The following is a 15,630-nucleotide window of genomic DNA, read 5'->3' as shown; positions in this document are numbered from 1 at the left end:
AATCTTGTGTGTGTCCTTTCTCACGCGATCATAGCAGAGCATTATTAATTATAGGGCAGTCAATGAGGGTATTTGGCTCCGAATTCCATCCTACTACATCGATGTACTTGATATTTTCACAGTAAGTAGGGAATAGCTCAAGAAACAAAATCTACCCTATATATTATGGCGCTTTTTATCTTGGGGCGGTTCCCACCCCTTCAAGAGGGTGGAAAATTTGTTGGTAAAAATACGCACGGAAGTGGCTAGAGAACCTATTTCTAAGAAAAAACTGGTCTATACTTTTTTTTGAGAACTGAATACTTTTTGAGTTATGCGTAGTTGAAAATTGGCCATTTTCACTGAAAAATGACACCTTTTCGGACGGTTTTTTGTGAATACCTTAAACTATGCATCGAACTAAAAACACTATATAAAACATTTTTTAGGTTATAAATAACAAAGAGATTCGTTCCTTCGAAAATGTTCTATTTATAATACAAATAGAGATATGGTAGGTGAAAAGAGTTTGTTTTTTGGTGCATGCTCAAATTGGTGTATTCAACTTGAAATAACAGAGGAACGGTAGGTTTTAGGTGTATAATGCTACCGACGCCTTTTGTAGTGTTTGAAAAGGCTTTTAAAATGAGCACCACTAAATGCCGGTTACATTCAAACTAAGCGAGATATGGTTTAAGGTGATTCAGTAGCGATCAACAGGTAGCCAAAACGCGTTCCAAGATTGCGGCTGTAATTTTGAATATTTTTTCGAGATATTTGGCACACGTGTTCGTAATATAATAAAGAATGGCGGTACAGAGCCCAATTTGAAAAATATATTAATATGTGGAAATTACTCTGTAATTAAATACAATATTAAAAAAACGAGCCTGTACCGCCATCAAGAAGAACAAAAAAATACACTTTCTTCAAATAAACTTTTTTATCCGATGCCTAGATTTTGTGTCATTTTGGAACTACTAATGAAATAAAAAAATTTAGTAGTTCCAAAATGACACAAAATCTAGGCATCGGATAAAAGAGTTTATTTGAAGAAAGTGTATTTTTTTCTTCTTCTTAATGGCGGTACAGGCTCGTTTTTTTAATATTGTATTTAATTAAAGAGTAATTTCCACATATTAATATATTTTTCAAATTGGGCTCTGTACCGCCATTCTTTATTATATTACGAATACGTGTGCCAAATATCTCGAAAAAATATTCAAAATTACAGCCGCAATCTTGGAACGCGTTTTGGCTACCTGTTGATCGCTACTGTTTCCTCTTAAGGAAAAATGAAAAGTACATTCATATAACCCCTCATCCACCAGAATTTAAATGCATTGTTTTTCTTCTGCAATACCTTTTAATATAGTGTTATTTCTACTTTCAAAAAGTTGAACAGGTTTAAAATGAATGGTTTTTGTAAAAAATGTGATCAAATTATACAGTATGTCCCTGTAAGTTGTATCCATATGGAAAACTTTTTTATTATTAGTTTTACGAAAAAAAGTTATTCTTCATAAAAAGCTCTGCATGGTCTGAAACCTAAGATTCAACCATCAGATATCAAATTTTATGAATATTATACGAGGTATATGTCAAAAAGTTTGAATTTCACTCAAGAGTAAAGTAGCTTTATTTTTCACAATATTGAAAATTGCTATAATGAAAAGTTGTTTGGAATTAAAAACTATATTTTAATATGCAATTATATCTTTCTAATTGAAGAAAAAAATTTTTGAAAAATTATGGACATCTCAGTTATGTCAATTCTGATAACTCTTTTATTATTAATTTTACTAAAAAAGTGATTCTTAATAAAAAGTTCTGCATGGTTTAAAATCTAAAATACAACCATCTTATGTAAAATTTTATCCATTTTATACGAGGTATGTCAAAAAATATGAATTTCGCTCAAGAGTAAAATACCTTTATTTTTGACAATATCGAAAATTGTTGTAATAAAAAGTTATTTAGAATTAAAAACTATGTTTCAGTATGTAATTACATCCTTCTAATTGAATTATTCTGAATTATAAAGGTACTTTACTTTTGATCTAAATTTATCTTTTTTGACATACCTCGTATAAAATTGATAACATTTGATATAAGATGGTTGTATTTTAGGTTTTAGACCATGCAGGACTTTTTATTAAGAATCACTTTTTTTCGTAAATTAAATAATAAAAGAGTTATCAGAATTGAAATAACTGATAATAATGTTAGTTATCCATAATTTTTCAAAAAAATTTCTTTTTCAATTAGAACTATGTAATTGCATATTAGAATATGGTTTTTAATTTCAAACAACTTTTTATAATAGCAATTTTCAATATTGTGAAAAATAAAGCTACTTTACTCTTGAGTGAAATTTAAACTTTTTGACATACATCGTATAATATTCATAAAATTTGATATCTGTTGGTTGAAACTTAGGTTTTGGACCATGCAGAGCTTTTTATGAAGAATAACTTTTTTCGTAAAACTAATAATAAAAAAGTTTTCCATATGGATACAACTTACAGGGACATACTGTAGAATGCATTTTTAAATTTTCTTAAAAATCTTCCTTTTTCTCCATGTAATTCGAAAATAAAAATGTTCCACGCCCGAGAAGTGGTGGGAACCTCCCCCATGATAAAAGCGCCATAGCATATAGGAAATACTTTGAATTAAGAGATTGGGCTACTCCCAAAATTTCATTAAAATCCATGCAGTAGGATAGAATTCGGAGGTAATACCTTGTTCTAAATCTCGCGCATTGACTAGCGTAATAGAAATAGAATGAAATGCAAATATTGTAAACTATTAATTTCTCAGAAAAATGAACTAATTTGAAATGAAAGTATGACTATAATATTCTTTTGATTTATGCAATAATCTATACATCTATAGTGTGTCTCCGAAATATGACATCGAACATTTTCTCAAATGCAGGAATCAATGATGCGTAGAACTATAAAATATTTTCAAGTATACAAGGTGTTTCTAAAATATCAAAATAACGAGTAACTTTGCTATTTTTATAGAATGCCAGTATCTAGTACGGTAACGATAATAGATCGGTACGATAAAGTTCTCGGGCGGCCCTTCCATCCAGCGTCTTTTATTTATTGTCAAAATTTTTCAAAATGATTGACCTTGCTAATTTTCTTTATATCGAATACAGGGTGAGTCCAAACGCAAGTACATTATTTTCTGAGTAATTTTAAATGGAACACCCTATATTTTATATCACTATTGAAAAGTAACATTATCGTACTTTAGTTTGTATTCAACATTCCCTATGTCTAAATTTATTAGTTTTTGAGATATTTCCATTTTTCAATGGACCAGTAGCGTGGCCACTCAGATTACCAAAATTTAATAAACTGGACTGAAATGAAGGTTATAGATAGAATATCTCCAACAACAAGATATGAGATGAATAATAGAATACAAAGTGTATTTCGAAGTGTTAATTTACAAATTCTTCGTAGTGTAAGTAACTCATTCACTCAACTCATTTTGAACACCTTATGTAATTAAATATATAAAATATTTTACTAAAAGTAGCTTTTAATTGTTTCAAAAAATGTGTTTTGTGTTCATGTTTTTTTTGTAAAATTTTTTACTGATAAATTATTTTTCGTTCTTTATTTGTTACATTTACATACAAAACTAGTTTTTAATTGTTTTCAGAAAATGTTGTATTTGTGTTTTTTTTGTAAAATTTATAACTAATAAATTATTTTTCTTTCTTTATTTGTTACATTTACATACAAAAGTAGTTTTTAATTGTTTCAAAAATGTTGTATGTTGTGGTTTTTTTTTTTGGAAAATTTATTACTAATAAATTATTTTTCTTTCTTTATTTGCTACATTGTTACATTGATTACCGGATTGATAATCAGTAATCTTAAATTATTAGTTTTAAAAAATTCAGTCATGGCTTACTTAAAATTTGGAAAGATTTAGACCCCTAATTAATAATTTGCTCTGAAATATTAAAATATCTCGAAAACTAACAAATTTAGACATAGGGCATACAAAAATTAATGTACGGTAACGGCACTTTTCGATAGTGACATAAAATACAGGGTGTTCCATTTAAAATTACTGAGAAAATAATGTACTTGCGTTTTTACACACCCTATATTCGATATACAGAAAATTAGCAATATCAACCATTCTTAAAAATTTTCATAATCAACAAAAAAATATGGCACCAATAAATCCACCATAAATTGTGCTTATTTTTATTTATACAGGGAGCTGAACTTGTTACGATTTTCATAGAAAATTGGTTATAACTTTGTAAATACCCTGTATAACATAACAGACTTTTATATTTTTGTAATGGGGAAGTTAAGAAGATTTCGAATATAAGATAAAATATAGGGTGTTCCATTTAAAAAAACATAAGTTTAGTTTGCCACGATGTTGTCGAACACCCTGTAACATTCTAATTAATTTTAAAATGTGAAACTCAAAGTTGGCTACAATTTTTGTTATTAACTTTTATTGCTATCTATTACTGTAACGGATCTACGGAGCTTTACCCCACTAATCAATCACCTTGTATACTAATTTTGTTATTCGTAACGTGCAACGAAATTTGTAAAAAAATATTAATGTAATACCATAATGCGCAAGTATTCTTGACTTCCCGTCAAGTGACAGTGAATGTATATAAAACCTTTTTGCAATATTTATGATTAATTTTCAATTTTCAGTTATGTTAGCAGTTGCCTAAATTGCCCAGTTCCCATCCCTCTTTCCTCTGAAGTTTGAGAAATGTAGTTTTGTTCATAATGCAGTATGTACGTTATCCTTATATCTATAGTAATAAAGTATCAATGTCAGTTGCCCAAATGTTTAGAAAAATGTTGTTAACATTGATTAGATTTTTCGTAACTGATAAATTTATATACAGTCGGAAAAATGAAAGAATACCCATGAACGATCACATCAATCACTTATTTTGTATTTGCTGTCTTTTTCTAAAACAAACGTTTGTTATTTTAGAAAAAGACAGCAAATACAAAATAAGTGATTGATGGGTAATCTTTCATCTTTCCGACTGTAAATCATTTGTGAGGTACAAATATACAGCAGGTCACAAAATTATGAATCAGAATAAACAAATATAAATTCATAATACACTCTCCAAGATGAACCACAAATCAATTTATTAAAAACAAATTCACAAACAATTTATATAATATCACAAATTTAAAACATTTTGAACGCGTTTTGTCCCATCACGAGCAAAATCATCAGCAGTAACAGGTAACAACAAACCAAACAGGAAGGAGAAAGAATCAGTCGTTTCAGTCTAGTGAAAACATGCCACAAACATCAAAATTTTAAAATTATACTACTTCACATGTTGTGGTTCAAGAGATATTTGATGGAAAAGACATTTAAGGGGCTGTCCATAAAAACAAAAAATCACGAACTATCACAAGGGGGGGGGTTAATGTAGTATTATAAATATGCTTCTTTTCATGAGCATTTTTCAGTGCGTCACAAATGATAGAAAAAAAGGTAAGTCCGTGATAATATACATTTTAGTGACATGACATTTTAGTTAAAACTGACAGTTGTCACATTTTATTTGCAACTTGGCATAAAATCAAATCAATTGTGTTTATTGCATTTATAAAATGGTATTTTCTTTGATTTGTATAGTCTTATAAATTAAACAGATTATATCCGTAGATATATTACATAATTTGTAAATAATTTTTTTCGATTATAGCGCCATCTATTGACAACTAGAATACATGTTATAAATGTCACCGACGAAATGTAATCACCGACGTGCGTTTTTTCTGTCACATGCAATTTAATGCGTTAGAAAGAAATCGAAAAACTGTGACGCACTGAAAGATCCTCATGAGAAAAAGCGTATCACGTGTATTTATTTTTTCGGCAAACGTGCAATTCTCAACCGAAAAGCGACGTTGATGTTGATCTTCAACAAAGCACTGTGCCAACAACTGACTTCCAAGATGCTTATCCAGTTGAAAGAAAGAAAGTCAGAAAGTCTTGCTAATCCGTGGTCCGAGGATACTGTACATTATATAATGTTCATGTGTATTAGTACAAAAAAATATTTTCGTATTTCTTTCAATATTTTTATGTCAGTCAAAACAACCTGCAACCTTTCTGTCTACCTCTAAACGTTATTATTGTAGTCTTTAACTTTCTATAACAAAATTAGATGATACTTACACCTGCATTTTATAAATATTAGAAAAAAATAAGATTTTTTGTAGATACATACTAAAAATACACGTGATATAGGGGAGATAGCCAGCTATTGGTATTTTGGGATTTGAGGTATCAAAATTACCTAACAACATTTAAAAATAGTTCTGCACTAGTTACATGTTACAAAACACCATAACCAGTGTTATAATAAGATACCATTAATATTTGATAATGTTTATTTAAGTTATGAGCATTTATGCAACTGACTCTTATTTTTCATCCATATTACAACATATTATTGTGATTTATTTATTAAAGACATTATTACATACGTAATAGACAGAGTGAGTTTTATGTATGGACACACTCAATTATCTCGAAAACTGCTTGCACGATTTTCCTGGATACTTTCCGAGATAATCTCGGAGTATATAAAGGGTGATTCATTTAGAGGTACTTTTTTAAAAAAGAAAAACAATAAAAAAAATGATTTTTTTTTTCAAAATCTTTTTTGTTATGCAAAAGAAGCATTCTTTACATTTACTTCTTAAAAGATAATTTCTTTCAAATGTTGACCGTGGCTGCGGTTAAGATGGTCCATTCTGAAGTTCTAATTTTCGATGACGCGTTCGAGCATTTCGATTGGTATTTGACCAATGGCTCGAGTAATATTGGCATCCAATGCCTCAATCGTAGCTGGTTTATCCACGAAGACTTTGGACTTTAGGTAATCCCAAAAGAAAACGTCTAGCGGTGTGATATCATAGGATATATGCGCCAATTCACTGGTCTAAAGCGTGAAATAAATTGCTCACCGAATCGTTTTCGCGGTAAAGCCATCCTTTCACGGGCTGTATGGCAATTGGCGCCATATTTTTGGACCCAAATTTCATCGAAACTACAAGCTTCAATTTCTGGCACCAAATATTCCGTTATCATGGTGCGATAACGGCTTCCATTCACAGTAACATTCTGGCCGGCCTCTGTTTTAAAGACATATGGGCCGACGATTCCACCGGCCCATAAACCAAACCACACAGTTGTTTTTTTTTTTAATATAATGGCAACTATTGAACCTCTTTGGGTTGTTCATCAACCCAAATATGGGCGGAAGTATTCAGGATGCTGTATTTGGATCATGGTGAGAGGCTAGTACAGGAGTGTCATCAGCAAAAGTTGCACACGTTGTTCCGTTACTTGTGGGTAGGTCAGCAGTGTAGAGCAAGTACAATATCGGTCCCAAGACACTTCCTTGTGGTACTCCGGCTTTTATTGGTCTTAGGCTTGTGTATTCATTATCCTGCTTGACTAGGAAATGTCGGTTGGAAATATAGCTTTTTAGGATTTGATAAAAAGGATGGGGAAGGTTTTTCTTTAGTTTAAAGAGCATACCAGCATGCCATACCTTGTCGAAGGCCTGACCAATGTTCAGGAATGCAGCAGAACAATACCTTTTATTTTCTGAATCACTTCCGATGTGTTTTACCAGTCTACGTACCTGTTCTATCGTTCCGTGTTGTGTTCTGAACCCAAATTGGTGTTGGGGAATTAGTTTCCTTTCTTCTATAACTGGGGATAATTGTTTAAGGAGAAGTTTTTCCAAGATTTTTGATAGAACAGGTAGCAGGCTTATTATTCTGTATGAAGTCACCTGAGTTTTATTTTTCCCTGGCTTAGGTATGAGAATAATTTGAGCAACTTTCCATTGTTCTGGGTAGTATCCTAGCCTAAATATTGCATTAAATACTTGCGTTATCATTTTCAGACCTTTGCATGTCAATTGCTGCAGTACTTTCCCGTTGATCAGGTCATACCCTGGAGCTTTTTTTGGACTGATTTCATGCTGGATAATATTTCTAACTTCTTTAGTGGTGATTTTTTGTATAGGTAAGTCCATCTGGTAGGGCGATTCCAGGAAGTCATTTATTTCTTCCTCTGTGTCACCATATTCCATGGGATGTGGCTGGAATACATTTGTGAGGTGATTTGCAAATGCTTCGGCTTTTTCTTTATTATTTCTACACCAGTTTCCCTCTTGGTTCCGTATTGGTGGTATTTGTTGTTTCGGGTGTTTGATTTTTCTCGTGGCCTTCCAAAGGGAATATTCACTATCTGCGTTTGCTGATAAACCTGTAAGATATTCTTGTATTTTATTATTTTTGATATTATGCAATTGTAGTTTAATTTCCTTGGTGATTTTATTTAATTTTGTCTTGTTCTCAGGTGTTCTTTTTCTTCGCCACTCCTCCTTTATTTTTCTCTTTCTGGCAATCATTTCCTTTATTACAGTTGGGCAATGCTCTTTAAATTCTGTTTGGTAGCAGTCAGGGGTAGCATACCAAGCAGCTTCTTGTATAGATTGCCTTTCATAGTAACATTCTGGCCGGCCTCTGTTTTAAAGACATATGGACCGACGATTCCACCGGCCCATAAACCAAACCACACAGTTGTTTTTTTTAATATAGTGGCAACTATTGAACCTCTTTGGGTTGTTCATCAACCCAAATATAGGCATTTTGTTTATTCACATCTCCATTAAGCCAAAAATGGGCCTCATTGGCAAACAATTATGCGGACCATAAGCGCACGAAACACATTCCTCATTGAGCGCCTATTTTCGTAATACAGGTGGATAATTTCTAGACGTCGTGCCGGGCTGAGTCTTTCCAGGATGAAATGTCAAACAATAATGAATAAAAACACAACGTCAGGTGATACGATTCATTCACGATCTCTCGATCACCACCAAAAAAGTACCTCTAAATGGATCACCCTTTATATCTTATGGTGGTATACATTTCTTCTAGCTTGCGTGTTGTGCGGGCAACTAGGTCCACGTCATCTGCATATACCAAAATTTGGGACGATCTATTAAAAATATTTCCTCGAATATGTCGAAGGCCGACATGGCCAACCAAAAAAGAAGATGAATCGGGTGGTTTTTATAGTGACAATATTTAGTGTGAATATTGAGTTTACTCCTTCTAGTTTACTCCTCCTACCTAGGTCTATGAAATTACACTTACTATTTGGGTATTATTAGCACAATTAAATACTTACGCAACATTTATTTATCATTTTTGATCAAAGGACCCCGCAAAAACCTTATGGGAAATGGCTCTCTGTCAAACGCTCTGAAACTTTGTGTTTTGGTAGTCCTTGATGTGTAGAACAAAAGACTCAGTGGGCGCGTAGCTCCAAAAAATCATGGTTTTAAGATATAAGCCTCTGAAGTTATAGGTACAGTGAGGACGTTTGAGTTGGGATAAATTCATTTTCTCGAGAATGAGCGACTCTGGAGATAAATTACAAATCAGGTCGATTTTCATTTTTAAATTATAATTTTTTGGCATATATATCATACTAGTGACGTCATCCATCTGGGCGTGATAGCGCAATCGATGATTTTTTTAAATAAGAATAGGGGTCGTGTGATAGCTCATTTGAAAGGTTATTCAATTCTCTATTCAATAATATAAACATTAACAATATTATTTATACAGGGTGCCCAAAAAATTTTTTTGAATTAAATTAATTGAGACAAAAAGAAGAATGTATATAATTTATTTAATTCGAAATACATTTTACTGTTGTCCGTGACCAGAAAAAAATGTTTATTTGATAAATAAATATTGTTTTTCACTTAAATTCAATATTAAAGCTGCCACCCATCTGTCTCTTAGCAGTTTGAACGTTTAATTTAAGCGAAAGGGGTCGTGTGATAGCTCATTTGAAAGGTTATTTAATTCTCTATTCACTAATATAAACATTAACATAATTATTTATACAGGGTGCCCAAAATTTTTTTTATTCATTGAGCCAAAAAGAAGATTTTTTTAATTCGAAATACATTTTACTGCTGTCAGAAAACAGAAAAAATGGTAGTTTGAAAAATAAACATTGCTTTTCGCTTAAATTAAAATGTTTAAACTGCTAAGAGGCAGGTGGGTGACAGCTTTAATATTAAATTTAATCGAAAAACAATATTTATTTATCAAATTAACATTTTTTTCTGTTTTCGGACAACAGTAAAATGTATTTCGAATTAAATAAATTATATACATTCTTCTTTTTGTCTCAATTAATTCAATTAAAATTTTTTGGGCACCCTGTATAATAATTATGTTAATGTTTATATTGTTGAATAGAGAATTGAATAACCTTTCAAATGGGCTATCACACGACCCTTATTCTTATTTAAAAAAATCATCGATTGCGCCATCACGCCCAGATGGATGACGTCACTAGTATGATATATATGCCAAAAAAATATAATTTAAAAATAAAAATCGACCTGATTTGTAATTTATCTCCAGAGTGGCCCATTCTCGAGAAAATGAATTTATTCCAACTCAAACGTCCTCGCTGTACCTATAACTTCAGAGGCTTATATCTTAAAACCATGATTTTTTGGAGTTATGCGCCAATTGAGTCTTTTGTTCTAAATATCAAGGACTACCAGAACCCAAAGTTTCAGAGCGTTTGACAGAGAGCCATTTCCCATAAGGTTTCTGCGGGGTCCTTTGTTATACAAACAATGACAATGACATTACAAACTACCTCCAATATTGTCATATTTCGCCGGTACTCACGCTGGCATCGTTTCACGGTACCCCCACCATGGTCACGCGCAGAGCGAATAAACACGCAAGATCAGACTCACTATAACCAACTTAAGACTTTGTTATAGTTCCTGACTGACCTATTTTCCGTATCCGTATTTCTCCCGATCCGATCCGACGTCGGCCGACGTCGCGTCGGATTGAAAACAAACTCAAGGTATTAAAGCGTAGTGCATACACTGCAGTGGGAAACCCGATGCGATAGTGCAATGATAGTACATCGGATCGGAAGAAATACGGTTCCAATATAGGTGTACCCTAAGTCCCTATGTAACATAATTCAAAACAATTTTATATTTTTGAAATTGCTTGTTTTAAATAAAAAGTATTAACTATTTTAATATTTCAGCAGGTAAGCGAAAGTTTGACGGGGGTCACCAGAACCAGGGGGAGACAAAGCGCCGATACCAGAGCAACTGGGGGAGCCAGCCCCTTTCACAACAGCCGCTGGGGGCGGACGTGAACGGCGAACAGCAGGCATGGTACCAGGATTCCTACGGCTCCTGGAGCTAAGTGATAGGACTTGAACGCCCGCAGTGGGACTGAGTGTGAGTGGCCCTACGTCAAAAAAGGAGGGCGATAAACAAGGCCAGAGCACACCCTCTAGTGCCTGCTATAGAAGGGTGTTGAATATAACTCCAAATGAATTCTTGGGCAACGAGTTTTGTTTAAAGAAGATGGTGATCGACAAATTTAAAATGTTGTAGCGTTTGAACGCAGTTTTAGATTTGAAAATCTAATTAAAAATTTGTTCGCATGAGGTAGATTGGTCTCTAAAAATATTTTAAAAATACCTCTGTTATTAAATTATTAGTAATATCACTTGAAATTTTAATAGAACGTTCGATTTTGTTGAAATTAAAAAAGTTTGTTGTACTACTAATGTGATTGATATATTTTAAAGACCAAACGAAATGATAAAATTCTAGTTAGGTACTATATTTATTGGAAAATATATTTAAAATTATTTATTGATGAAAAGATGCCACAAAAATTCAGGAGGAGTCATATTGCGGCAGATTTGATAAGCACTTGTAGTGCGCGCCAGCCTGATAGCTGATGGTGTCCCCAATTCTACGTTAATTATTACCTATTCTGCATTCGTTTTTTATTAATTTTAAAATTTTTGAATTGTTATTGGTACTTTCAAAATTCTTTTGCTGTACGTTTGTTGTTTTGGAATTAAAATTTATTCAATTAAATTGGTTAAGTTACTTGGCATTATGTTTTACTATGTGTTGTTTTGGGGTCGGAGATTTTTAGAACGGAACTATTACACTTCTCCAAGAAATTAACGCACCTACTTAAAAAATTGGTCATTTTTAATGTCTCGAATTTCCTAAACCTGTTGTCCGATTTAAGTGATTTTTTTTAACATGTTTTTTAACCTTATTCTTTATCAATAGGGCTTTTCATCGATTTTCATTTGTTTCGAGCCTCTGTCATTATGTTGTATAATCTGTGTATAATATTAATATACATGGATTATACGACATAATATACACGGATTATACGACATATGACAGCAGCTCGAAACAAATGACTGTGAATGAAAAGCCCTATATCGCTGTAATAATATTGCTGCTACAGGGAAATTGTCATTGTATACCGGGTGATTTTTCTCAAAGTTCGCATCACCCTGTGGAATATTCTAGCATTTATAAAATACTAAAATTAAAACCCAACTATAGCCTCATGTTTTCTTAACATTATGTTTTTTGATTCATTCGCTTTGATAATATAAAATTTACGTAATTTATCAACTAGCCTTGTTTTTCATCAATACGGGGTGTTTTTAAATAAGTATGGCAAACTTTAAAGGGTAATTCTGTCTGGAAAAATAATGACAGTTTGCTTTATAAACGTATGTCCGCAAATGCTTCGTTTCCGAGATAGGGGGTGTTGAAATTTTTCTTACAAACTGACGATTTTTATTGTTCTACGACCGGTTAAGATATGCATATGAAATTTGGTAGGTTTTAAGAGGTAGTTATTGTGCATTTTTTGACATACAATTAAGAATTTTATGTTCACCATTGGTGCACATAAGGGTCATATTACCCGTATGCGCGCCAATGGTGAATATTAAATTGCTAATTGTATATCAAAATATGAACAATAACTACCTCTTAAAACCCATTAAATTTCGTTTGCATATCTTAACCGGTTCTAGAGCAATAAATAAATCGTCAGTTTGTAAGAAAAATTTCAACACCGCCTATCTCGAAAACGAAACATTTGCGGACATACGTTTATAAAGCAAACTATCATTATATTTTCATGCAGAATTACCCCTAAAGTTTGCCATACTTATTTAAAAACACCTCGTATTGATGAAAAACAAGGTTAGTTGTTAAAGTACCTAACTTTTTATTATCTAACATAAGCGAATTAATAAAAAAAAACAGAATATTAAGAAAACATGAGGCTATATTTGGGTTCTAATTTTAGTATTTTATAAATGCTAGAATATTCCACAGGGTGACGCGAACTTTGAGAAAAAATCACAGTTTGATTGGTACATCCGGTATACAATGACAATTTACCTGTCTAGCAACAATATTATTACAGCGATATTGTTCATGAATAAGGCTACATGTTAAAAAAATCATTTAAATCGAACAACAGGTTTAGTAAATTCGAGACATCAAAAATGATCCGTTTTTAAGGTGGTGCGTTAATTTCTTGGAGAAGTATATTTAGATATAACCCAAATTTTTTGACTTTTAAATTGTAGGGCGTTGTTGAAAATTGTCTAAAAATCTTTGACTTATCGGGCAAAGTGCGTTCCCCTGTTCTGGCGACTACTATAATTATTCTCGGGGCGCATGTGCCTATTCGTTGATAGTCTTATTTTTATATTATAAACGGCTAAGCGGTTTGTTCCCCGTCTTACGCCGTATTTAAATGTTTTTTATCTACTGAATTAAAACGAGCGGTCTAATGTATTCCAAGGTGTCACATCACTGCGTCATTTCGTGTTCTTTAATATAAATATGTCAATTTTATTATTTAATTTTTATTATATAGTTTGAATTCGTTAATAACTGATAAAAGCATGGGTTTGGCACTGAGGCACTTTGGCGACAGTCTATTGTTCCTTGTTTGTTTTGGAGAATCGACTGTTCTAACTGGCATAGAGGGACTCTACTCGGTTCATGCTAAATGCAGGACAGATTAAAACGGCGAGCACTTGCTGGTTGTGTGGAAAACGTATATAAATATAAATTTTCAGATGTATCGGAAGGCATTAAATGATTTGCAATCTATTTTAGTCTCTCCTGCATCGTTAATATCGTTCCTCATGGACAGAGTAAGTTTTATTGTATGTATAATATAATTATATATTTTATTCTTGGTAATGCATTTTTGCATTGTGATGATTGTATTTTAGCAGTAATTTATGGAGTTCAAAGCATATACTTCTGTTTTCCGGCACAGTTAGTAACGTTAACTAATAAAGTTAAAATAGCGATATTGCTTGAAGTAAAGTAGTTCCCATTTTGGTCTTTTTTTATATCTTCTTTTATTAAGCAAAGCAATAGTAATGTGTAGGTAACAACGGGACAAAATAGGAGCTACTTATTTCACCTTTTTTTTTATATTGTCATGTAGTTTATTTTTTGTAAGCGGTCGCAGGCTCCGATGAGGATTACAGCTAAGACATTCATTTGCAATCATAGAATCATTTATGACGATAATTATTATATTAATTTAATTCTGGTTTTACATCCATTTTTGCTTAAGCTTTTTGGTATTTTGTCCCTCTCCGATACATTAATACTAAGAAACTTTCAGTTATATTATTTTTTCGATTTTAGTGTGAAGTAGCTAATCTTTCAATATTTGTACCATAAATGCCTAAATAGTAACACGTTTTTGCAATTTTAATACAACACAAAACCATACTACTGTAAAGAGTCCAAGCATTCGCAGAAGACACTCGTGTTTAAGAAGTTTTCTAAAATCGGGCGCAAAATTACATCTGGACAAAAAATGAATCCTTTTTGGGTACGAGTGGTGCTCTTTGAATGTGTTCCTGAGATGCGTTTTATGCAATTTCATACTGTACTGTATTTCATTATTGGTATAATTTAGTCGAAGCCCCTTGCCTGCTTCAGACATTTTGTTATTTGTATCATCTATCAATTATGAGAGGACTGATGATTTATAATGTCTCAATAAACAGTTGTATGTGTATTACAATTTTACTAATTCTTTGTTTTTATTATTAGACCGATACCCTACCTTCGAATTTCCTCACCAACAAACGTTTAATACATATCAGTCGGAATATGCAGAAAGGACAAATGTCATTTTTTGTCCGATTTCATATTTTATCAAAATTAGGGTCTCTTAACAACATGTTGACATATATGTAAAGTAAAAATGGTCAGGACACGTCGCAAGACAGAGAGAGACAACAGATGGACAAAGAAGATTTTAAGAGTGGCGGCCAAGGGCAGATAAGAGAAGTCGTGGAAGACCACCTACCAGATGGACCGACGACATTAAGAGCATTCCGACAAATGGATTGCAGCTGCGCAGGACAGAGAAGGGTGGAGACATTTTGAGGAGGCCTTTGTCCGACAGTGGACAAATTTGGCTGTGTGATGATGATGATGATGAAAAAGGTACATGTCAGGCTTTATTCTATGGATAAAAGCAGTAAAATTTTACAGTGAATCTAACTTTCTAAAATCTTTATTAATACAGGTAAGGCCATACCTGTTATAGTCTAAGAGCTGGGAGCGGATTTTGTGAGTGATAAGTAATATGGAAAAACTATACGGGGATATGTTGAATTAGTTGTGTACATGAAACCAGA

General features: G+C 32.5%; 1 protein-coding gene across 28 annotated transcripts in view; it reads left to right on the top strand.

Annotated features, from left to right (window-relative positions):
• LOC114331372 (heterogeneous nuclear ribonucleoprotein Q) overlaps positions 1 to 15,017 on the top strand; it is a 282,730-nt gene extending 267,713 nt beyond the window's left edge. For 10 of the 28 annotated variants that reach the window (XM_050650136.1, XM_050650135.1, XM_028280934.2 and 7 more), the window contains one exon: positions 11,152 to 15,017. In XM_050650136.1, coding sequence (XP_050506093.1) covers positions 11,152 to 11,315 — 164 coding nt within the window. In that variant the 3' untranslated portion in view covers positions 11,316 to 15,017. Of the gene's footprint in view, positions 1 to 4,697; positions 4,785 to 11,151 lie in introns of all 28 variants that reach the window. The other 18 variants (XM_028280939.2, XM_028280935.2, XM_028280929.2 and 15 more) reach the window with 6 other exon arrangements.
• Positions 15,018 to 15,630: the final 613 nt, after the last annotated feature.

This window comes from Diabrotica virgifera, chromosome 5, assembly GCF_917563875.1.
Source record: "Diabrotica virgifera virgifera chromosome 5, PGI_DIABVI_V3a".
Lineage (NCBI taxonomy): Eukaryota > Metazoa > Arthropoda > Insecta > Coleoptera > Chrysomelidae > Diabrotica > Diabrotica virgifera.
The sequence above is the reverse complement of the archived record's forward strand: the minus strand, read 5'-3'. Positions and strand labels throughout refer to the sequence as shown.